The 26,478-nt window shown below is 33.6% G+C and overlaps 2 protein-coding genes across 4 annotated transcripts; one reads left to right on the top strand and one right to left on the bottom strand.

Moving 5' to 3' along the window:
* Positions 1-3,629: 3,629 nt before the first annotated feature.
* LOC124409012 (serine palmitoyltransferase 1) lies at positions 3,630-5,616 on the top strand. Its single transcript, XM_046886396.1, has 2 exons — positions 3,630-4,895; positions 4,996-5,616. The coding sequence occupies exons 1-2, from the start codon at positions 3,989-3,991 to the stop codon at positions 5,505-5,507; spliced, it is 1,419 nt and encodes a 472-aa protein (XP_046742352.1). The 5' UTR covers positions 3,630-3,988; the 3' UTR covers positions 5,508-5,616.
* A 5,949-nt stretch (positions 5,617-11,565) lies between these two features.
* On the bottom strand, positions 11,566-25,567 carry LOC124408833 (nicotinate phosphoribosyltransferase). Of its 3 annotated transcripts, XM_046886073.1 has the most exons (11): positions 25,421-25,567; positions 23,866-24,036; positions 22,714-22,840; positions 22,337-22,548; positions 19,758-19,876; positions 18,849-19,042; positions 16,554-16,751; positions 14,047-14,272; positions 13,032-13,352; positions 12,749-12,877; positions 11,566-12,107 (listed from the first exon to the last, which is right to left on the bottom strand). In XM_046886073.1, exons 1-11 carry the CDS (start codon positions 25,488-25,490, stop codon positions 12,030-12,032), a joined length of 1,845 nt encoding a protein of 614 aa, XP_046742029.1. In that variant the 5' UTR covers positions 25,491-25,567; the 3' UTR covers positions 11,566-12,029. The 3 variants fall into 3 exon arrangements, with proteins under 3 accessions (XP_046742029.1, XP_046742032.1, XP_046742031.1); XM_046886076.1 differs by lacking the exon at positions 16,554-16,751; XM_046886075.1 differs by lacking the exon at positions 23,866-24,036 and having other exon boundaries at positions 25,421-25,555.
* Between the last annotated feature and the right edge of the window lie 911 nt (positions 25,568-26,478).

Raw genomic sequence — 26,478 nt, 5'->3', positions numbered from 1 at the left:
TCAGAAAACACATCAAAAAGAGCGTAGGACCAGCAGCAGAGAAATGGCGATGAAAATAATGAGTTTTTTGGCTGTAACTTTTGATGCGTTGCTCGCAGCGTATCGGGACTGCGCTTAATCGATTCCTCTCGCAAAATTACGTCGGAATAGTGCCTTAAAGAATTAATTGCAGCACTTTTCAAAGTCATCGAAATTTTCGGCAAAAATCCAAAGGGGTTAGCCTTACTTTTTGGGTCATTTTTGGGGTCGAAAATTTCTGGTCTTGGAATCGATTTGTATGATCATTTCTAGAGTAATTCGACCCCCAGGAACTCAGAAAACACATCAAAAAGAGCGTAGGACCAGCAGCAGAGAAATGGCGATGAAAATCATGAGTTTTTTGGCTGTAACTTTTGATGCGTTGCTCGCAGCGTATTGGGACTGCGCTTAATCGATTCCTCTCGCAAAATTACGTCGGAATAGTGCCTTAAAGAATTAATTGCAGCACTTTTCAAAGTCATCGAAATTTTCGACAAAAATCCAAAGGGGTTAGCCTTACTTTTTGGGTCATTTCTGGAGTCGAAAATTTCTGGTCTTGGAATCGATTTATATGACCATCGCCAGAGTAATTCGACCCCCAGGAACTCAGAAAAAACATCGAAAAGAGCGTAGGACCAGCAGCAGAGAAATGGCGATGAAAATAATGAGTTTTTTGGCTGTAACTTTTGATGCGTTGCTCGCAGCGTATTGGGGCTGCGCTCAATCGATTCCTCTCGAAAAATTACGTCGAAATAGTGCTTTCAAGAATTAATTGCAGCACTTTTCAAAGTCATCGAAATTTTCGACAAAAATCCAAAGGGGTTAGCCTTACTTTTTGGGTCATTTTTGGAGCCGAAAATTTCTGGTCTTGGAATCGATTTGTATGATCATTTCTAGAGTAATTCGAGCCCCAGGAACTCAGAAAACACATCGAAAAGAGCGTAGGACCAGCAGCAGAGAAATGGCGATGAAAATAATGAGTTTTTTGGCTGTAACTTTTGATGCGTTGCTCGCAGCGTATTGGGGCTGCGCTTAATCGATTCCTCTCGAAAAATTACGTCGAAATAGTGCTTTCAAGAATTAATTGCAGCACTTTTCAAAGTCATCGAAATTTTCGACAAAAATCCAAAGGGGTTAGCCTTACTTTTTGGGTCATTTCTGGATCCGAAAATTTCTGGTCTTGGAATCGATTTGTATGATCATTCCTAGAGTAATTCGACCCCCAGGAACTCAGAAAACACATCAAAAAGAGCGTAGGACCAGCAGCAGAGAAATGGCGATGAAAATCATGAGTTTTTTGGCTGTAACTTTTGATGCGTTGCTCGCAGCGTATTGGGACTGCGTTCAATCGATTCCTCTCGCAAAATTACGTCGGAATAGTGCCTGAAAGAATTTATTGCAGTGCTTTTCGGAATCTTCGAAATTTCCGCAAAAAATCCAAATGGGTTAGCCTTATTTCTTTGGTAATTTTCGGAGCCGAAAATTTTTTTGTCTTGGAATCGATTAGTATGACCATTTCTAGAGTCATAGGACCCCCAGGAACTCAGAAAGCACACAAAAAATAGCGTATGTACACTAGCAGAGAAATGACGGTAGAAAGACCTGCAGCAGAGAAATGACAACATAAAGTATTTTGTTTTTCGGTGCCAACTTTTCATGCGTTGCTCGCAGCGTATCAGGACTTTGTAAAATCGATTTTTCTCGAAATATTACGTCGGAATAGTTCATGAAACAAAGGTTCTTAGCATTCTTATAAATTTGTTGAAATTTTTACTACAAATCCAAAGTAGTTAGCCCCACCTTTTTCCCCAGCTTATAATTTTCTTTTACAGTATCGATTGGTGTGACCTAATTCTGACTTATCGATCCGATAATAGTGTGAAAAAGAGATGTTGAGCAGGAACTGACTAGGGTAAGGAAACACAACGGACGTATGTATGTACATACAATCAGAATTCATGTTTCACCATCCAAATCCCTCTTATGTGAAATAGAGACAATACAATATAGCACATCACATATCGTATTGTGCAGAGGCGCGTTGCTCCACTACCAGGCCACCATTTCAGCTGTATGTTAAAACTATGATAATGATGGTCTGACATAGTATTTTTGAAATTCCTCTCAGTCGATCCCCATGTCACATTCATTTCCTCTTATAAATCTTAGATTTCTCATGCAATAATTTTAAAGTGTATTTTTCTATTTCTCTTTGTTTTTCACCTCAATTCTATATGTTAACATGTTGAATTACTACACACAAACACTTGAACACTTGTAATAGATGTAAGGCATATTGAATAAACAGCTGAAACTTAGTAGCTATGAATTTGTGATTCTCCTTCCCCACCTTTTCGAAAACCATCTGAAAATTTTATGTTTTGGCTGTAACTCTTTATCTCTTGGTCGCAGGGAATCGGGACTGCGCCCAATCGATTACTCTCGAAAATCTATGTTGGAGTAGTGCATAAAAGAATTGTTCACATCATTTTTCAAAATTGCCGAATTTTTCATAAAAACTCTAATAAGCCTTACTTTTTTTTTGGCCGAAGAATCTTTTGTCTCGGATTCGATTGGTGTGAGTCTCCATCGACTAATTGGACCCCCAGAACGCAGAAAATACATCAAAAAGAGCGTGGCACTAACATCAGAGAAAATTACACAAAATCTTTCGCTCTTAGCTTGAACACCTGATTCGTTGCTCGCAGCGTACTCGAACTAGGTGCAATTCATTCCGCTTGTAAAATTACGTTGATATAGCACGTCAAAGAATTGGTCACAGCATTTTAAAATTTTTTTTCACATTATCCGCAAAAATTCAAAGGCGTTAGGTCTTACGGTTTTTTTGTCCAAACATCTTTTGGATTCGAACCGATTTGAACGAACTCATCTGGATTAATTGGACCTTCAAAAAAGTGAAGAAGGCATTCAGAACAGTAGCAAACCAATATCCGAGGAAATACATCGAAAATACAGAGAAAATTCGCCACGGCAGTATCCCGATCTATGTATACGACAATAATTCTTAGCGATCTTCTTTAAGGGACTGTACGCATGTAATCCCTAATTTTGAAACGACTAAAATTTGGGATCAGTTGGTCGTGTTGGCAATTCAGGTTCGGCCTGTAGCGACCGGCCTGCAGTAGCACACATAGGTCTTCTACCGCCAAGGAGGGCGTAACCGCAATCGCCTCAATAGGAAGTTGGAGAATGGGGAATCTGTGATATGGTTTACAACGCTGTCTAATGACGCTTTCGTTCAATCTGTTTCAGTAGAGTCTAACCAATGCAAACTTTAACCTCGTACCGAATCGTTTTACGGTCAGTCAATCCGATACACGTGAAGGGGAGCTTGACTGGTATTCGTTTTAGATGCAACCAATAACAAGGTGGTACCGTACGGAGATTACTTCCTACGAAAACTGAAAACGGACTTTGTAAACTGCGCGATCTGTGCAACGAGCTGAAGCCATAACTAGAAAAAGAGTGCAACAGCTGGAGCGGACCCTCTCACTCAAATCGGCGACTTGGTGGGAGAAACACAATCATACAAGTGTGGCATACAAGTATACATCTGCATTGCCAACGTAACAAATTTGTCGAAAAAATTGGCCGCTTAGAATCTTAGTGCATGTCAAGGCGTTAACGTGTGGCAAGGATGGCTGACTGCAAAAGCAAGTTATAATTAAACCTACAAAGGTTCTTAATTGACATAGACGCCCCTGGGCGGTGTGGCCTTGGGCGCTTATCGAAATCACGGTGTCCCAAGTATTATTGGTTAACTTTAGACATTTTACCGTAGAACCGAGCCCCGCGATAAGCCTAAAAAATTTCTAACGTATACAATGAGTGATTGACAACTAATCTGTACTGAGCACTGTACGTCGTGTGTAGTAACGAGCACTAGCGGCTATTGTGATCAGGATTCGGAGAGTTAGTGAGTTTAGAAGGAGTGTCTGAAACAATAACAATGTCATCTAAATTCATATTTCTTGAGTCAGTGGATTTGCTGAGTACTATACCGCAGTACCATCTTCTATTAGGAGCATTTGTGTTACTCTGGTTTGCATGGCTGACTGCGAAAAGACGGTATAATAATCGCCAACTGCCAGAATTGTCCAACGATGAGGTGGAAAGAAAGATAGCTAACTGGCAACCAGAGCCATTGGTAAATTCGATCGAAAAGAAGTATCACCATGCTCTGAAGCCCAAACTGGTCTCAACCAAAGTTGGCAAACGGATTACTGTCAATGGCAAGGATTGTCTCAACTTAGGGACACACAATTATCTGGGATTTGTGGGTTCGTCAGAGATTGAGGATACCGCTATCGCAGCAATTGAAAAATATGGAGTTGGTTCTTGCGGACCCCGAGGCTTTTATGGCACTGTTGACGTCCATTTAGAATTAGAGGAAAAGTTAGCCAAGTTCATGGAATCTGAAGAGGCTATTGTTTATTCTTACGGATTTACCACAATTGCTTCCGCCATTCCAGCTTACTGCAAACGCAGAGACTTGGTGTTTGTCGATGAAAAGATTAATTTTTCTATTCAGAAAGGTCTTGATGCTTCAAGATCCAACATTAAGTACTTCAAGCACAATGACACAGATGACTTGAAAAATTTGTTAACGCAGCAAGCCGAGGAAGACAAAAAAAATCCTCAAAAAGCTGCCAAGATTCGAAGGTTTCTAATTGTTGAAGGAATTTATATGAATACTGGAGAAATTTGTCCATTGCCAGATTTGGTCAAATTATCCAGGGAATACAAATTACGAATATTCATCGATGAGTCCATCTCATTTGGAGTTCTTGGTAAACACGGTAGGGGAGTTACAGAGCACTTTGGAGTCCCCAGACATGAAATAGATATGATAATGGGTAAGTATTTTTGAAACTTTTTTAATGCATTGAGGAAAGCAACTCGCTGAAACTAGGAATAAGTAATTAATCAAATTTTCGTGTTGATTTTACTTTTCAGGATCCTTGGATTGGGCTGTGGCATCAATCGGAGGTTTTTGCGTTGGTTCATCATACATCATCGAGCACCAGCGACTGTCTGGTCTTGGATATTGTTTCTCTGCTTCTCTACCTCCATTTTTAACATCTGCGGCAACAAAGTCGCTTCAAATAATGGAACGCAACCCTGGAATATTTGATACACTTAAACAAAAATGTCTGCAGTTTGATGCCAGACTTAGAGAATTAACTAGTTTTCATTTATCGGGCTTTGCTGAATCTCCAGTTAAACATTTGTATCTCAAGGAGATACCGAACCATGCAGATGAGCGGGAACTGCTAAATCTTATCTCAGATAAGTGCATTGACAACAACATTGCTGTTGTAGTATCTGCATATCTGGAAACAGAGACAACTCTCCCCAGATCAAGCTTGAGAATTTGTGTGTCTGTAGTCTTAGAGGACATGGAAATAAAACATGCGTGTCAGGTGATAGAGAAGTGCAGCAAAGCTGTTTTATCATCTATAAATTAATGAAATTTCAATGAGATAACTTTTACTAATTTCTTTAATGACTACTTCAACAAAGTACACCGCACGTTATACTAATCAATATTTTAGCCGTGTCTGTAATGAGAATTCATTTGTTTGGTTAACTAGAATGTTGTACACTACTAGAATTCAGGTTCAATATTATTTTATAAAATCTCGATCGATTAATTACTTTCAAGCGAAGCATGAAGGTAATCGAGTTCGCTATCACAACTGTAAGCATTCCTGGAATTTAAAGCTTCTCATGACAATGCTCAGTATAACAATTAGCATATCAATAAAAAAAATTTTTATTCATAAGTAAAATATTTATGCACGACGCGCAGTGATTGTACAAAAATTAATTTTTTAAATTATTAGGTACAAACTTACGCACAACTTATGCAATCTGATGGTAGATTCTACCTCTAATACCTCTAAATATACCTAATTTATAGTATGTACGTTTAAATCGTGCAATAATTACAAGCCTTTCAAGACTAATAAATTATTAATATCTGCTTGCGATACGCGGCGTTGAGTGAAGCATTTCAGTCACCGTATATGGATAGGATGTGATTCCTCTCAATTAGATGTGTCTACCTGTTTACATGTAAAAGTAATTATATTTAATAAAGAGAGAATATATTGAAAACTAATGACTTATAATTTATCCCGTGACAATTTCTAGAAATTCGTAAACATTCTGTCTTTGTAACGTTTATCTAACTTACCTATATTATGTATTCCAAATCCAGTAATTACAGGTATGTAGTACAGTGTATTAGTGTGCTCTGGAATCGCCAGTATAATCTAGACAAACGATTAGGTCCTTCGCTATACTAAAAATCAATTCATGTATTTTTAAATCAAGGTGAAAGTAGTCAAATTTGAACAAGCCTTTCTACTACCTGATTGAAGTATTATTGCCAATAATACCATGGTACAGCTTATTTGTAGGGAACTGAAACTGTTCTCTCTGGGATTTTTTAACTTGGAGTATTGAACAGCGTTTTATTTCCGATTTGATAGTTGAACTCTGATACATTGTTATACTCTGCCACTTGTTGCTGTATTAAATCAATACGAACGATAGATTTGAATTAGAGAATTTATGCAAGTGCCTTGTTATTTTTTTTCTAGAAGCACATTTTATTAACAGATTGATAACAATAAGTCACAATAGTAGGTGTAATACAAAAAGTTTCATTATAAAATAACATGCCTAATTCACTATCCAGTATATTGGATGCTCCGGTATGTACTTTTACACTTGCTTATAATAACTATGCCAATTGTGTGCTGCCGTCCAACAGATTCCATACAATATGTCTAAGTTGAAATATGTAACTAACAACGCTCAGCTTTTTTAATCGTGCAAATATTGCACGCCCACTTTTTTACCAAGTAGTAATACTTGGTGTGTATGAATATTGAATAATTTTATTTAAATGAAAAATTAATATATGCAATATCACATGAAATTCTATCTAGTAGAACATACAAAATTTGGTTCATAATTACAAATGAATCAAACAAAAAATTATCGGCAAGCTTTTCAGACAGGTAAAATTCTTTCAATTTATCTATGCACTCTGTGTAATATAAAATTAATACCTTTTAAAATATTCATCAATTTCTGCATATACTGAAACTCCTCTGTACTGTCATATTACTTTACGTTTTTATCGGTTGAAAATTTTTACATGGAACTCCCTCTACAACTTGGAAATACATCCTAGCCTAGCGGTTTTATTTTATATTTCGTATTATGCAAAATGGAATTATTTCTTTCATTCCCTTCGATAGCACATATCAGTTAAAATGATCAACTGTCACGTTAAGGGTCCAAAATTTTTAATATCAAGGGTATAATATCTAGCCGATTAGAGGTATGTATCGATTAATGTCAGAGCTTTAAGTATCGCAATGTTCGTGAACGGAGCTATTAAGTTTTCATACTTTGAAGAACTATAATTTTTTCATTCAATACAAAAACTGATACTTGGTGAATTGTCACATTTATCATACATCGTAAAACACTAAGAACAAGCTTCGAAACATAAAGCACGATAATTTACACTATGAAAGGAAAACTAAGTGATGGATTGTAAAAGAAAACATCTCGATTGCAAGTAAAAAAGTAAAAATAAGTGTAAATTTCTAAACTTCAATCAGATGGCATTAATCATGCTGCATAGTATAAACTATATGTGCAAATTATATTTAATACCTCGTAAATATTTCTTACGATTTCGACCAGATTTAAATACCCATTTCACAATCGGTCTTTTACACTTTCAAATTGCTCATAGTGGTCAAATCTATCCAGATGGATATATGTAGCTGGGCATTCCAAATAAGATCACCTCGGCTATTTTACTTATAGTCTTTAATTCCTTTGCAACTAGGTGAAAGTCTTTTGTATTTGAAGAACATATCTAGTCATTTTCAAAAAATTTTCCACATTCACTAAACCAATACACCTGTTCAAAGACTATAAATCAAGGACTTTTGCCTAAAGTTTGTTCAATTGCTTTCTTCTGAATTTATTATATCTAAAACTATAATTAGTATCTCAAGGAATTGTAGTAATATAAGCTTATCAATTCTCAATTACATCTAGAAAGCTTGAGTCAAAGCTTGACTCCTTTTGGCCGATCTAATATGAAATGCCTCATGTATTTACTAATACTCTCATATGTACTTTAGTACCTTATCTTGAGATGAACATTAGATCATTCAGATATCAATAAAATGATGGAATGATTTGCAACACTAAATTAATGCAAGAATAATTTCCAACCTAGTTGCCAATCAGAGGCAGTGCTACTTTTGTATAGTACTCAATTAATACAAACATAAGTATTTTCTGAACGCAATGCTGACAATAAGTATGCTCATTAAAGAATATGGACGTATACCGAATATGAATTTAAAAAACTACTATAATCCGTAATGCCATCATACATACAAGCTAATAATTACGTTGTATAAGTCGCCATTAATATTTTGTTTTCGTTGTACTACTTAAATAAGTATGTTATTTGATTCAGGTAACTTTGGTTTCAGATTTATCCAGTTATTTTTCCAAATACTATCGCATTCAATAGGTAAGTATAGAAGCATTAGTCGACGATACACAAATCATTTGTGTTGATCAGTACTGGTTTCAAGTTAGATTTACAATTATTTAGTGTTGGATCGAATTGCAATTTATCATTTAGAAAATGTGAATTACAAAATATGTATTTTGCAATTCAATTCCAATCCAATCGATACGATTGGTACATCTAAAATTTTCAAATTCAACTGATTCCTTTCCAACTAGCACAGTGTTAACATGTTCAGAGATCGTAATTAGATTTGATTGACTCATGAATTGTAGTTGAAAATTTCGATCGAGTTGAATGAAGATAATAATTATATTGAAGACTGTACGATTAGGATAATCAAGAAATCGGTTACTTTTGATAATTGCAATTCAATCGACAGAAATAAATACAAATCACGAATGAGTTTTGTAGTTGATTCCGCTTTAATTACGAATTCACATCGTATTATGTAATTAATTTCGTATTTACACGTGTTTGTAATTACAACGTAATTAATCATAAATAATAATTGACTAGTGCCTTATGTCAATTGTGATCCTAAATGTACAAGATTTCAATAATATATTGTGCGATTAATTGTAATTTGTGACCACAAGTTTTGATATGATAGTAAAAAATAAAAGGATACATCAGGCACTGATCAGCTGATATTTTTATCGATAGTCCGTTATAATAGTGAGGATCCAGTTATTTTAAAACCAATTCTTCAATTTCACCATAGAGAACGATAGATACTACGAGACTTTCCTTAAAATTTTGTATTTCTAAATGAATATCGCAAAATAGAAACCGTGCAGATGTTTCAGTTCTAAATTACAGCGTTAAAAATTTGCTATGTGGATGGTTAGTGTATTTAGCATAGTTACCCCCTAATACAATATTAGATTTCAAAACGAGTTGCAACATACACATTTATGGTTGACTAAATTAAAACAGTAAACAACCTTTCACAATACGATATTAAAAAAAGAAATTTTTTTTTAAATAAGCCCATTCTAATAGCATAATTTTCGTTTCAAATACCCTAAATATAAATCTGCCATTCTCTAAAGAATAATCTGTGCTTGGCTTCCTAACGGAAATCAGGCTAGCTTAATATTAAGTCAAGTAGTTTTTAATTGTACATTGATTTGAAATTTCAGGACTATCCCTTAAAACTATCTAAATTGCTATATTGTTCAGAGTACAAGCCGAGCCCGCATATAAGACGACCCTCAATTGTGAGACAATATTTCAGGGTGTTTTTCTTACAATTAGTGACACACACATGTGACGGGTTCGCGTATAAGACAAGGGCGAGTCTGGCAGGTGCTGTCAACGACAATAAATCTCGGCTTAAATTCGGACCAATGCGGTACATCGTTATGCTATACATATGCTACCGCACATAATTATATCTCACATTGACATAACGTTGCTAGATTATAATGTTTGCAAAAAATATATGTTTGATTACAAAACTAAGAAACCTAGGTATATAGTATATAAAGCTATATAAACTTTGGAATATTACAATTTTTTTAGATAGTGAAATAACATAATTATCAATTTAAAATCTGTAAAATATTTGAATGTAATATATTATAGAATTCGTACTGTTGTTCTATGTATATTATTATCAATTTATGTGCACTTTCATATTGTAGAGTTTATAAAGTGTAATAAAAAAAACTTTTCATTTTATGATGCTCTGTATTACTTTCGGTAATATACTCATTTTTTGAGACTTATTCGTTACCCTTGTTATGTACATAACGTATACATACACCATATATTCAGAAAGCAGACAATTTAAAGTGACTTCATTGCCTCGAACTGATGGCTATCAGTTAACTCTAACTGTAGAGAATATGTGTGGCCCTCTTCACTGAATATCCCACGTACAGTACATAATAATTTTACCAAGTCTTTCCATGTTTTTTTTTCACCAGAATTACAGTTATTATCACCAATAGTACGTCCTTCCTTTCTCACATTAATGGGGTACAGAAAAAATGGATGAAGTTTTGGAATTCATATCTTGACATACAATTGTTAAATTTGAATAGGGTTTTTTTCATTAACAAGTATGTAGATCGAGCTTCTTTTATACATTTTTTCATAAGATTCTGATAAAAAAAATACGTACATGAACCTTGATTTACATACTTTTGGATAAAAAATTCCAATCGAATTGAATAATTGGTTGTTGAGATATAAATTCGCAAAATCCCCCCACTTTTTCCATCGTGTACTTGTTCATACTTCATTATTAAAAATTGGTTGTGCATAATACTTCCAAATCTTGAAGCAGTAAATTGAATTTCTTTCTTCAAATTTTAGGATATGTATAATGAAATTTTTAGACTTATTGAGGACAGTTTGAATTCTGTCTACAACGTACTATAAATATTAGTATGAGTAGACAGAGAATAGTAGATTGTGCATCAAGGAGGCAAAGTAGATCTTTTCATGCCGAGCATAAGCTTGCAATAGGAATCACAGGCAAGCGCGTACGCAAGCCGAAAACGGATATTGCAAAAACGCGACGAACGAAAAGACTACCTCCATGGTGCATGCTATACTATGAAAAAGTATGGTTTACAATTTTTTATTTGTACTTCAATGCTCTCTTTTTCTGTACTGTTACAGAAGCGACTACTTTACGTACGGAATTAGGCAGGCAAAAGAAAAACTCGTAAACCATACTTGTATTATATAAAGAATTTTTTAAAACACCAACCAGATTTGTTTACGAAAATCATTTCTTGCAATAATTCTGCATTTCAATGAATTCTCACAAATTTTACTACCACTTTTTCTTATGAAATGGCAAACATCTCAATTTGAAAATAAAATTGATAATTTTTTAAGGACTTTTTTCACTTTCCTCGAAACTTAATCGAGGATATTTTACATATCTTTTCAATATTGACTTTCAGGATTTTTTAAATTGTTCCTTATTTCCAATAATTACTACGAAAAAACTTGGAACAGCATTATAATTAGTTGCAACTGAGATTAGATTTCGAAATCAAATGATTGGCTAGGAAACTTCTAGAACCAAAATCATTTGATTCCATAGATTATCTTGGCTTCTGAATGCCAGACCTTGTCTCTAATCACACATGATGACATAATCAAGGCAATAGCGTTAGGATTTAAAAAGTTTTCCTGATTTTATGTAGTGATGGAATATTTTTGGGATAAAATGTTAAGTTTTTGGAAACCTTGGAATTTTAGAGCATTCCTGAGGACTGTTGTACTTATTGTAATCGAAAAGCCTTTTCACAGTCGGCTTGTCAATATATTCTGAAGCATACACGCTCCACAGCTGTATTATACTTATAGTATGCAGTAAGATAACATCAGCATAAAATATTTAATCATTAATCCGTAGGCATTCCGTGCTTATCAGTTTTTTACAACCCTATGAAAGTTCACCAATCGGGGCATTCTGTAGCCACAAATCATGAATGAAGTTGTACAAATCATCACTGACTGCAACCTGTGAGAAGTAATATATAATGCTTTTTAAACTTGTAAACATTACAGTTAAATATAAATACTGTGTAATAAAAGTGAATAAAAGAAAGCTTTTAATCAGGGATGTACAAATAGTGGTCAGATCCAATAGTCGTGCAGTCTGATTTTTCGAATATTTCGGATAATTCGAGTTATTTTGACAATTTTAGTAGCTCAAAATATTCAAATTTCTCAGTTCAAATCTTCAATTCTCCATTTGTTTTTTTCTATCTTAAAAGTACTTAGTTAAATAACATGTGTGATTGTCAGAATTCGTCTTGACAGCAAATTGAATGTGATTCCTAAAATGAATGAAAAATTTTAAGTCAGAAGATGCATCAATTCGAACGATTGCCAAATTTCAGATGTAAGAGAATTTGTAAATAAAGAATTGACTCTGAAAAAAAACTCATATTTTTTAACCTCTGATGGAATTATTAGGATACTTTATCACACGTATGCAAAATAATAGTTGAAGATTTGTGGTTCCGACCAAATCATCTGAGATCCTCGAATTACTTAAATTGAATTATTCGATTAACATGTCGAATCATATGTAGTTTCGAATAATTTGAACATCCCTACCTTCGATATTATATCACTTCATGAACTTATATAAATTACCTTGTAAGGTGTTGGATTCAGATTTCGTTTGTGGTCATTACGTAATGTTCTAAGGGAAACTTGTACCCTATTTCTAGTTTCTTCTAGTGTCGGTAATGGAGTGGATATCTTACCATTCTCCCAGTACACCTGCAACAATAATTCACAGTCAATTCAAATATTCGAACACATGTGCGTTGTAAACTTATAAATTATTATTGTTATTAGCAAAAATCATGAGCTTAAAACTACACTCAAATATCGGTTAGCGCAAAAAGAACTGGATTTAATTTTATATCTTCACCTTGTACAGTGACTCTACACGGGTTGGAATAACATACGCTCGTTTCGATTCTTGGAATGGGTGTCTGCACAGAACTTTATCCCCCACTTGCGGTGGATCCTCTATGGATCTTTGTAATAAATCAATTAATGCATGTCCGTCAGCGCCATATAATCTATAAGCATTTTTTTTACCAGGCATTGTTACTTTGCCGACATCCTGACTGAGTTTTATTCTTGGCTGGTCATTTATTTCCACCATTTTATAAACACATCCCAATGCAGGTTGCTTTTGACATGTTACCAAATGTGTTCCAATTCCAAAACAGTCAATCTTGTGCCCCTGAAATACATATCATGGAGTATACACTGATGATACAAATTTCCAGTGTTGTATATGGAATTCAATATTATTATTTGGACAAAGAAAAAATTATTTATATCAAAATTCATGTAGCTAAAAATAAAATGAATGAATAAGCAATAAAATGAAAGATAGTTTCTCATACAATTATTTCTCTAATAGATAAGACCATTCTCATTTTTATCTAGATACTCAAAAGAATACCAAAAAAAGAAAACGAGAGATTGTTGATACACTGAGAAAAAAGAATTGATTCAGTAAATTATTTCTTTGTAGGTTTTTCTTCATTTCATGAGAACAAGTTGAATTTAATTTGAGAAATATATTTTTTTTTACCATCAGCACCAAAATATTTAGTCGGCTTTAACGATCCTTTTTTTTAGAATAGTACAATTCAAAATTTTTTTTTTACTAATTATATTAATAAAATTACATCAGAGTCTTGACTTTGAATGACTTCACCAAGATTTCAGTGTTTCTTCTTTTAGTTTACCTCATCTTCATACCGTAAAAAAGGTAAAAACGAATAGCGGATTGATCAAGATGAAGATGAAAGTTGATCTTAGATTAAGTCATCTAGATAACTTACCACACCGCAATTTTGCTAATTGATTATTACAAGCGTAACAGAGAAGTGGAGGTTGTAACACCCAGCAAAACAAATTTTATTTACCTGTTCGTTCAAGCTTAATATAGTCTCTTCATTAATATCATTGGAAGCAACTATTGTCAGCTTTGCAAACCATGGTAAATTATATTTGACTGCAATTTTTTCAAATACTTCTCGTGCAGTCATACTCAAGTAGGCTAGATCCCCACTATCGATGCGAATACCAATTGCTTGGTAACCCAGGTCAGACAACGCCAATGCCACAGCGCAGAAATTCAACAGCCCGCTCCTGTTAAAAAAATTGGTAAATAAACAGAACTAGCATATTTCTGACCCTACACATGCATGAATTGATTGAGCAATGGTGACAATTTCAACTTAACCTTCATTGATGATGGCTTAATTGATGTTTTCTATGAAGCGCTCATAATTTTTTTTTCATTCAAAGCTACATCTAAGTAATTTCATCATTTTACCAGTTATTAAAAGAAAGCTGCATAATTTTTCATTCTATCCAAAATATTTGCAACTGGCATTTTCAGAAAGTAAGTTTTATGAATATAATATAATGAATCCAGCTGAAAAATAATGGACGTGAATTGCCGGGACCTGACGTCATAAACTATATCACATTATGGCCCCAAACAGCCAGCCCAAGTTTGGACAGACTCAACTTTCATCATTTGTTGTGGTTACGTAGATAAATTTGTTACATATCGCCCAACACCATTGATTGGATTTTGAATGAAAGGAAACACTTTTAATGGAGGACCATAGTATCAATGGATTATGCAACCTTCCTGTTTACCCCATGCTGACAATGAGAAAAAAATATGATGGTGTATGCATATGTTTATGCCCTTGGCATGCCAAAGCTTACGGAACTAAGGAATTCTTGCATAAATATCACAAATTGTTGTCAGGGTACTAATTGACTGTACATTCAAATAAAACGCCCATTTGCCGAAGCAATATTGTTAAATGATAGACAATCATGCGTGTGTATAAGGCATAATACACACGCTACAATACGTATACACGAAGACAAATAACTATTGAACAAGGGAAGTTTGTTTGTCAAAAGCACAGTCTTTGAAAACCACTGGACATCAGCCAATTATATTTAACATTATTTTGATAAGTGTTGCGTAACATAGCACAACTACTAAAAGCCTGATGAAAACTTGATTTAAAAATGACAGAGGGAACTGAACAGGGACTGTGAAACATATTTTTTTTATAAACTGTCATTTTGATTCCATTATTCAGGTTCAATAATTTAAAAATTATGCGATATAAGAACATGACGGATTATTTATTAATAGCAAAAAATCTTCAATTTCAGTTTACTCTCGGGCTGAATTTGGGAAGGCACTACATAAGGTCGAACATTGACAACCATTTTTTGTACGAAAAAACACATAAAGCTTTATGTTAAATGAAATCCTTTTAATTTTTGCCTATTCTATGATTTCATGCTGCGTGAATATAGTGATATGATGAAACATTATATTTGCCTGTTATAAAAAGTGATGCTTTATTTCACCATTCATTAGTACAACCCCTGGGAACAGATGTAGTCAATGAGTAAATTTTTATTACTATTATTTACGAAATTAAAATCTTCTGTTCCACAGCTAAGCAATGGAATTTCCAATACAACGTTTCTTTACCTTTTATTACTAAGTCAAGACTTCAAAAAAAAATTCCTACAATCTAGTACTATTTCTGTAACTCGAGGTTTCTCAAAAATTGCATAATAGATAGAATGCATATTCACTGTTCAACTTAGATACAAATGAGAAGAGCGATGTGAATAAAACCCTTTCTTAGCCAATCATGGAATTAGCTGACATTTTTTACTTTTTACGATTATTAATTTTTCCCACATTGCATCTTTTATCAGAAACGTAAGACCGCATACTAACACGAGCCTTACTTCAAATATATGACAAACAAACGAAAGCACAGTAACTGCAGACCTCATCAAGCCCTGGTGATGGTACTGATTAACAATTGCTTGGCAAATCTCAAATCAAATAATTTTTTCATGAAAAAGACTCAATGTGTTTGACCTACCCACTAGACCAAAAATACACGCATTTGTACATTTAAAACTTCTGTCGAATAAGGCAAATATGGCGTTCGCAACCAAGGTGTTCAGGAAAAATGTAAAATTTGACAAACGAAACGTACGAACATCAGCCAATTCCTAGCTGAAACAAGAGCCAATATTCATGACTTGACACCTCTTACACAGATAAATTTTATATGATTCGTTATTGATAGAAATGATTGTAATATTCATGTCAGAATTCAGTGGTGTTAAATATTAGTACCTGTACTTAAAATCAGTTGCTGAATATGAGATGATTCAACTGTGAAATTATAATGTGAACAGAGGTTTGAAAATTGTTTTCATTCATAGTCAAGTCATAAAAGATATTTTGTCATATGGAGTTGACAAATACTTCAACAAGTGTAATAATAACTTGGTGTACATTGGGTTGTACTAATAAAAGTATCACTCTGCGATTAGAAAAGAACTTATAAACATCGCGGATTCGTACCTCACATAGAGCTCACCCAATTCACCTCTTTTTACACAGCCATTGTTGCAATACATCGTAGAATTTGATACTAGCGGGCCATTTTTTCCACCATTTAGTAGTGACTTATTTGCCCCATAAGCAAGTCCGTTAGTTAGAAGTTTAGGCTTTACATTTAGACTGGCTATGTGCGCCTGTCGTTTGGCCGATGCTTCTATGCTACAAACACACTCTTGTTAGGCTACTGTGCACATGCCATCAACTATGTGCTTGTGCGAACACTCGTAAGTATTCTTTGTAATTCATATAAAACTTTTATCCTCATAACTTCCTCATTATTGTTATATTTATTAATATTATTCCTTCAATATTTGTATTTTATTGCGCAAGTATGTTTTACGCTAATAAAAGGGACTTCGATTGTCTGTACTTGGTCTGTGTGATACAGGGTCAGAAATGACTACTTAAACAAATTAAACTCTTTAACGAATTGAAGTACATTGGATTATGGACCCGAGGTAAATTACCTATATAAACGAATACATGATTTAATAAATTATATGTCAGCAACTCTATTAAAGTACGTCAAATACTTACATTCAATTGTCAGAAAGTCATTTTATTATTAATTTTATGACAAGCTGAGTGACAATAGTTTCAGAACATTGAATTTAATAAGTTATGGCGGTCATGCAAAAAAAATAAACATTATAATATACACACACCATACTAGAATGCAACGAGATTTTGGTTTACAGCTTCATTCACGATAAAACATCTATAGTTATCACAAGCACTAATCACAATTTGAATTCCCTGAAATTTTATTTTGTAAAAGTCAGCAAACGCGAAAAAAAAAATTTCGACCTTCTTATAATATTCAGGTCATTCTGACAGACAGAGTATATACAATCAGAAATTTGTATATTTACAGTATTAGATATACACGGACAGTTCCAGCTATTTTCGCTCATTTTATAACTGCTGCTAGTCCTAATTTGAAAGTCACCCTTGTAAAAGTTAAACGTAGGCAAAGACAGCTGGAAATTTTTGTGTAACACATTTTTGGGAGAAAAGCTACACCCGGAATATGAAATATAACGCCATTAATGCAAATGTATGTAAGTATTATTATGTCAATCGAAAAGAAAAACGGAGTATCATAATTCTAAAGAATTCTACTCGGGCTGGTCCAGCTCATATAGTTCACTAAAGATACATAGACATCACCAACCTTTATGGGACAAGTGCAGAGTTTCAATGGGCTAGAGAAGGTATTCGTGAAGCTGAAGCCAACAGCCAGACTACTTCTTTTAAACAGTATAATTTAGTTAAATTTAACGTCTATAATGTTGTAAAAATATTGTACATTCATAAGATTTGACAAAATTCTAATTTATGATTTTTACTATGGACGGGCACCTTCTATTCGATTCTGCAGAGATCGATCCAAAATGTCTAACAAATTGATCTTTTACTATTTCGATCTTGCATGAATTGATCCACAATGGTTAAAATGAAGGAGTCAATTCTAATAAATTCCAAGCAACTTGCGCTTGTGCAGTTCTGGTTTTATGTACGCGAATTTTTGAAGAATTTTGATGCTGAAACTGAAATTTTGGCATGATGCATATTGTCAATAATTAGGTATATGCATACACTTAGTTCGCATTGTATAAATATTATGTTTGATATGCACTGTTTATAATGCTTTTATATTTTATTTCATGCATATTACGAACAATCTATATTTTAATTGTAATTTTATACTTGTAATACGATGCGAAAAATTTAATACTTTTTAAAGAAATGTTTTATTTTTGAATTTTATTCATTCAGTGATTGGAAAAATTAAATGTAAAGCATAATTGAACAGAAACTTTTGTAGAAACAATAACTAGTTTGAATGTTAAAAATGTTTCTGAGAACAATTCATATTAGCTCGAATTTTGGAAGCCAATTTTTGATTACATCAATTCTTAAGAAACCAATTCAAGATCGACCCGAGTATCAATTCATTTGGAACAATCGAACATCCCTAAGTTTCTCTGCCTTATCTCAATTAACAATGGCATGTTTCAGCGCCACTTTAGGCTACTAGTTTCAGCTTGACGATTCAGACTCAGTGAATCCGTTACAGAAATCCGTTCAGGTTTGGTGGTCCTTAATTATTCATCTACAATTAATCTTCCAAGACCTCAAAAAGTTCAACTTCTATTTCTGATAAGTACCAATTTAAATCGTGTAATGTGCCAATTTAGTTATGGAGAGCTATCACGAGCAAGTGTGGGGTTACAGTGCATGGTGTGAAAATACCTCTTAACATCGTACGTGTCTACTAGGGCCATGAATCCTTCTGGCAAAGCAATTGCAAAGCTTATCAAGGCCGCTAGTTCTCCATCTGATGCCTCAGACACTAAAGCTCCCAACTCAGAGGCGATAGAATCACGATAAGTGTAAGCGAGCGCCAAGAGATCGTAAGTTATACCTGTCTTTTTGTGTACCAGTGTCTGAAAATAAATGGCCAAGTGTGAGAAAGACACCTTCTGTTGGTAAGAATTTATACCTTAATTTATCCTCTTTCCCATATTTACCCAGAGCGAGTGCAATTTACAATATATTGGTAGATCAAAATTATTTGTAAAAATGTTTATAACAATGCAACCTGTAACACTGGCCGACAATTGAATTTTTTTTTTGTACCTGGGTTAAGAATGCTACTTTCTTGATGATCACGTTTGGAAAGTAAACGGAAAAAGATACCCATACTTTGCTTAAACTTTATGATAATAATCAGAAGGTAAATATTATACAAATATGCAAAAGTTTCTGAGTTCGTAATCGTGTACTTTAGTTATCTTTCATAGTATTTAAAAATATTACTCTTCTGGTCATAAAATAAATTTATTTGAAGAAAAAGAACGATTTCTTGCACTTTTCAAGTGAAAAAAATACGATCAACTTAGGAATTACTCAAAGCTCAAAAATCGAGTTAAGCAGTGAAATCATTCACTTATTATATAAATAGGTTTTATCTAATCTCAGTATTATAGTGAATATAGGTAAAGAGCAAGAACTCCAAATATATTGAAACATTGTATAAATCGAAACATCCAACAATAAAAATATCACATTATGACTAATCAGTCATCAAGTTTGTGCTCCTTGTAAATAGCTGATCGATATACTTTATCGTATATTAATCTTAATAGTAATAGCACTCACTTTATTCTGTAAGTCTTCAACACCGGTGAAGGAAGTAATGTATGCATGTGCATGGGTCCCTTTTACTGGTATCCCAAATAATTTTCCTGCCAACACGTTACTTGTCCCATCGAAACCACCTGAACATCATTAAAAATATGAAGTTAAGCATTGATATTCATGTTTCATCGAATATTTTTAGGACGCTACATGATTTTAAACATACAATATTGTACTGTAATTATGTTTAAATTAAGAACTACGAATAAACTAATTACGAGTAAGTCTTATTAATCATTTGAATCTGTAATGAATATGAATAATTAACGTTTTATAAAGATTTATTAAGCAAAATATTGTTCTGAACACTGTTCTGTGAATGAAGATCGTATAATGCATTTATCATCTGATCAATCAAAATACAAATTTAGCATGAGTTTGAAATACATTTTTTGATTCCAATTCGTGTACTTGTAAGTCAGATCATAACTATTTGATTGAACCTTTACTATTGTGTCAACTGTGCTTTTATTAGACAGCACAAAATATTTGCACAATGTTATATAAATATAGCACAGCTGTAATATGAATTTATATTTGCTAAAGATAAACACTTATTGGAGAAAACTGATCGGTCATATTAGGAAGACATGTTTTGTCTTGGTGAAATAAAATGTTCATGATAACTATAAATATCTAGTTGGGTTTCTGTAAATTTGTGTTTAGATCGTCAATAAGGGAAAATTTCACCGATCCATAAGAGAATGACAAAATTAGTGATGCTTTTGCGGGATTCAAAGAACATCGATTAATTTTGGCTTAAAAAATACTATAGATACTCTACAAGCAAATACCTGACAATTGAACACAACAGTTTCAGTATGTCTGTTATTTTTGTATAAATTGCCCCAGTGATCCCTCATTCTCTCCAAATCAGATTTACCTAGCAGGTGACTGTTAAAGCAAAGTTTAGAAGCATGTTGGAAAATGATGAGTCATAAGGAATAGGTAAGTCATATATATAAGACCAGGCAGTCCCTAAAATTGTAACACATTGCTAAGATGATACCTGCTGGTACTGAATGGAACATCATATTGATTTTAGTTTTGACGAAATTGTTTGGCATATAGTGCCTGTGGTGTGATGGTGCCAGACACCTGGCTCGTCCGTATTATAGTCAATCAATTACTCACGCACGACGTTCAACACATTTACAGTAAATTGCTTTATCCACCACGGATTCTATGAAATTGTACTAACAACCGTAGGATTGCTATTAGGGAAATACTTTAGTTTTTGGAACTAAACTTGGCTTGGTGAATTTCGATACTCTTACAAGGAATAGATTATTTTATTGTTTACCCTATATCTCTGAATAACATTGCAATGTCTTTCATTATCAACTTCACCACATTTCCATATTAAAAATCGATAAATGTTTGTCAAAATGAGTAGATAGATGCTCAAGTAATGCATTGAATGACGATTAAACATTTATCAAAGGTGTTTCAGTCGTTTATGATGCATCAATAATGTTAATTTATAAAAAAAATAAGTAAATAAACCCTTACAGTAGGTTCGTTGAATATTTTATCTTGATGAGAAAACTGCAAGTACTAAAATACCGTCGACTGAAAACTAAAAACACAGTGCAGTAAACGGAAGCGAATCAGAAAAACGGTATTCACAATAATTCTGTACAGTATCTTTCCAATCTTGACGTCTCAAAGATTTAAATCAGTTCACATTCTTTAACTATACCGCGAATATTTGAGATTGCATTCAATGAATGTAATTCGTTAGAATTCAAATTAATGTGGATAGGAATCCAGTCATCATGCATTCGATTTCCAATTAGATGTTGAATTAAATAATCGTATTTGTTGCATGGATAAAGCTTTCAAAATATAATATTGTACTAATTTGCAATACCGGCAATATAGTATTCGAGGATAACGTTAGCAATTTATTTCGGTTCACTGGAAATTAAATAAGATAGAAAAAGATGTATCATGTTTACATTTTATGTCTTATATCTTGAAAAGTTTAACAATGTATGACAAGCATTGAAGACTGGGGTAGATAACTTGTAGATTATCATGAATGCATTTATTTGTGATTCAAATGAAAAACTACATTACAACTATTGGGCACTTGAGCTACAGTAATCAATCTGTATCCGGACTTCGAGAAGATAAGAATTATGAATCATTTCCAAGACTGGTGTGGAGATAAATGTCAAAAACTACCAATGGAGCTTATATCAGTGCAAGATTGGATGCTATTCATAAATTGCCCGACTACTACTGCTATAAACGATAATGGGTGAAATTGCATGACGCAGAGCCATTAAGAATATGAAAGGTAATTAATTTCAAATAAGGACACTGCAGCATTTTAGCGAAGTTTACTCTAATTCCCCATCTGAGTCAGAATACAGCATTTTGTCTACCCGCACACGTGACAAGGGCTGATAAATTAATCACCGTTTGACCTCTAGTCTAAAAGTTGCAACTTTTAGTAACGCTATAAAAGCCTTTTAAAAGTTAGGTACCTACGAACTATGTTTCAACTAGCATAGCATGAGAAGATAGCATACCAATGTAGCTGTATTTCGAGGCACTCAGTCCACCGTCAGGCCCTTGCGCTCTTCTGAGGCCAAATTCCAACAAGGATACATTTTTTCCTGCAACCATTCGATATCTGGCAGCATTTGTTGCCATTAAACTTGCATAATTCACGAGGGTTAACAAGGTCGTTTCTAAAAGCTGTACCATTATCAAAGGACCTTGTACTCTGATCAATGGCACCCTGAAAGTACAATAAGCAATTCATTTCAGTAAAATTGAAAACGAAGACACTGAACATCTCATAGTTTTATAAAACAGTACCATTATTAATTTGTTAAATTGTTTAATACAACGTATGTTTACGACTTAGAGCAAATAAAGACATTTTTAAGAATGTTACAGTTACCTTGGAAATACAACTGATCCCTCTTCAATAGCACATAAGGTTACATCTTGTGCGGTAAGATTCCTTAGGTATTCATAAAATTCGGGTTCAACAGAAGCTGGTAGAGTGGACTGCAGGTACTCAATATCTAAATGTAATTAATTGATGATAAGTAACATTGACTACAAGGTCAGATACACTTGAATTTTAATTTAGTGCCCTTTTGAGCATCTTTATTAGAGTTGTCTCATTAGGGAGGAAAGGACATTACAGAATGGTAATAATAAGAACGATCGAACAAATTGACAAGAACTGAAACACATCCATATGAAAATTTACTCCAAAAAAATATATGTATTCAAATTTACGGACACTTGAGGAGGCTTCAGATCTAAATAAAACACTTCATACGATTTAGTACATAAACCAAGTTCTCTGATACAAAAAAATTTTACAGTGTGAACCCTTTATCAACATAAATTCAATATTACTTTAAATTTTGATTCCAACGAAATCTAGCAAATGAAAAAATTTCACATAACTGTTGTGGGATGGAGTATTTTGTAATTAATGGATTCTTGGATCGAAAAATCTGAATGAACAATGATTCGAATATCAATTAGTTGCAAATTATTCAAATTTCTAAGAATAGCTTCCGATTCCAACTTATGTCATTAACGGAATGTAAATTCCTAATTCTTTTTGTTATCTGTAAGCCTCTGTGATATTTCTAATGAAGATTATACAGTATAGAATGGGCCAGTACTTTATCAAAGTCATTGAGAGTACTAATAATTCAAAAATAGCTAACTTCCAACTTTTGACAATTGTAAAACTTTAACAATAACATCCTATCATCGAAACTAATCAAAAGCAATTGTTTCAGAATTTCAGTATCATGTTTATGGCAAGCCTCAGCCTTCTTAAAACAGAACATAAAAAGTGAAACACATTCGCCCGTCTTATTAATTCTCTTGTCATCTTGACAGTTCTCAAATGTAGTAAATTGCAATTGACGCGTATTATCTGTTCTACAAACTACAAATACCGTTTACTGTGCTCACACACTATTGCGTAAAAGGTCAATTATTTTTTGTTTATTATAACTAATGATGTAGCTTTTTAAGAGATAACAGAGTCATGTTATTCAATAGTTTAATAATAACGGCGTACCACTGTCTGAATAATAAAAATTCTCAAGAAACTTGAGACATTCTCCAAGACCAGCAAAAATCGTAAACTCTCCTTGGAATGGATTCTTTCGAAAATACAAATCAAATACTGCACGATCCAGGACCTTTCCACTTTTCCAGTAAGCAAAGGCCATTGTGATTTGGTACAAGTCTAGAACACACACAACATTATTACAAAACTTTGTGTCATGAAGATGATCTAATTTTAAATGCTCAATCATTTTAATTGTTCGTAGAGCATCAGAGTAGTCGTTATTTTGGTGTTGGAAAAATAGCCTTTACAACGGTCTCCAAACCAATCATAAAAATTATTAGAAAAACACAAGTGTAAAGTTCTTAGTTCCTATTCCAATGTTAATCCTGAACTAATAAGCTTGAATTTTCTCATTTTCCAATTAAGTTGCAACAATTTTTTACGGAGGTGATGAATGTCGGGTAAAAATAAAAAAGCAAAACAAAATTAGTCAACGTATGAATTATTGTATATATCTAATATATGTACATAACTATATTTTATGATATAGCAGTACGTGTAAGATCTGATCTACTAATTGCAATCTTTCATTAAATACTGGAAAGTGAAAGGACATCGTTATATTAACTGTGAATTAAAGTCGTTAAAACTCAGGTATTCAGTGTAGTGGTTTGTTTCAAAATATACTTACAATTAACAGAGTTCAACAATTATTCAAATTACATATTACAGACCGACATTTTTTTTGAAATATTATATTTGAGGTAGTGAATGCTCCAGGTGTTGAATTTTTCTCCAAATTGCTAAGAATTTTTTTTATACTATTATTAATATTGAGTCATGTGTAATTGTGAAAAATAAAATATTCAATTTGGAAAAATATCAATTGTTCTTTTTAATATCCAAGTTTTTAAAAACTTGTCCGAAATTATTCGTCATTCGATAAATAAATTAAATATTAGGTTGTCTCGTGTAATAATAAATGAACCTCAAACGAAAGGACAACGTAAAATATAATGTTGTAATTATTTAAGTGGATCGTAATCAATCGAAACAAGGAGTATATTCAAGTATTACCGCTCTATAGCTTGATATCCTCATTACGCGTGAATACAAAATGAAATACAGGACGGGCGGGAAAGCAGTTCAAATATTACGCAATGAGTGACAGAAATGACGTCTCGACAATTCAAAGTTTATAGAGTGACGTAACTACGTGACGTGACATGACACTACTTTCTGATTTATATATGTTTAATGTATATGCATAAACGTCCGACGTTTAATGACTGAAGTCGAAAAATTCATGAATTTAAAATTCTGTTTGAGTGTCGTAAAAAAAACAATATTCACGTGGCTCGGCACATAACATTCCGCAGATCTATCATTGTTGTAATTACGGGCACAGTGAGAATGAACCAACAAAAAAGCGGAATGTTTTACACTTGTCAGCGCGAAAACCTTAGCGATTGAATTAAGGAATTTAAAATTGGAGGTTAGAGTTCGAACACAAAGGTTGCATTTACTTTTATTACTGTCCATAAAACAAGGAAATAAATACCTGTAAGAAGTGGTTGAACTACACTGTTTTGCCGCCTTTGCCCCCGCGGCGTGTCCATGTCTGCTGACATGCTTGGATATTCACTGTAAAATGAAAAAAATAACTCAACGCAGTGCTCCTGCTAACAGCTGAGACGACACACGACTAAGCACCCGCCAACAGCTCGAACCAGCTCGAACTGTACTAATGTTGTTCAGTAACTGTGGACATCCCCGAGTCGCTACGATACGTACCACAATCGATAGGAACGTTTGAAGGACGTTCGGTTGAGACCAACGTTCACACTGCTGCGTACCGCTAGTTTACAGTTGTACCAACCAACAGAAAATTGTTGTAAATTGATCGTATTTTCGGATTCAAATATTTTAGCGCAATTTGTCTATATTGATTTCACCTACTGGTGCAGTTTGTCTATACGATTTGATTGCAGCGTTTTCAAAAATTCTTGGGTAATTTAAAATTCTCAGATCGTGGTTTGCTCAAAACATTCGATATGACAACTTGATTTAATCGAATAATTATATATTAGCGAATCCTGTGAATTTATTTTAAAATTGATGTCACTTTCTGTTACGTACGCCAGATCTCGACCGAATAGATAAACTGTACATATTGGAGAAAACAAAAAAAAAAAACTCATTAAAACAGATTCGATTTCATGTCCGCCAATTCGAATTTTATGAGAAAACTGATTGCATGATGAGGAAATCAATACAAATTAATTGTTTTATTATTTTGAATTTACATATATCTAAGGTGGTGGCGGCTGAAAATATGTGAAGACAGTCCTAGATAATTTTTCGTACTCGTTTTGCCGGGCAACTGAAACAGATTTTTCTTCTTCTCAATAGTCAATTCGATAATACTATTATTTGTCGATCAAAGTCAATATTAGTGCAATCTTGGAAAATTAAATATTTAACGACACAGTCTGGTAATAAAAATGGTCACGATGATATTGTAGCGAATTATCTTCTGAATAAAATGAATCTCGCAGAGTGAAATCCAGCGAGTATACCCAATTTTTCGCCGTTTTGGAGCGCTTCGAAATAAAAGAT

This window comes from Diprion similis, chromosome 8, assembly GCF_021155765.1.
Source record: "Diprion similis isolate iyDipSimi1 chromosome 8, iyDipSimi1.1, whole genome shotgun sequence".
Taxonomy (NCBI): domain Eukaryota; kingdom Metazoa; phylum Arthropoda; class Insecta; order Hymenoptera; family Diprionidae; genus Diprion; species Diprion similis.
This window is presented reverse-complemented; position numbering and strand designations above follow the sequence as displayed.

Excerpts from the sequence above, each read along its gene's own strand:
- LOC124409012 (XM_046886396.1), top strand. The coding sequence starts at position 3,989 with ATGTCATCTAAATTCATATTTCTTGAGTCAGTGGATTTGCTGAGTACT. Across the intron at positions 4,896-4,995 it reads TGAAATAGATATGATAATGG|GATCCTTGGATTGGGCTGTG; the intron begins GTAAGTATTTTT and ends TTTACTTTTCAG.
- LOC124408833 (XM_046886073.1), bottom strand. The coding sequence starts at position 25,490 with ATGTCAGCAGACATGGACACGCCGCGGGGGCAAAGGCGGCAAAACAGT. Across the intron at positions 24,037-25,420 it reads AGTTCAACCACTTCTTACAG|ACTTGTACCAAATCACAATG; the intron begins GTATTTATTTCC and ends TGTGTGTTCTAG. Across the intron at positions 13,353-14,046 it reads TATTAAGCTTGAACGAACAG|GGGCACAAGATTGACTGTTT; the intron begins GTAAATAAAATT and ends TATGTATTTCAG.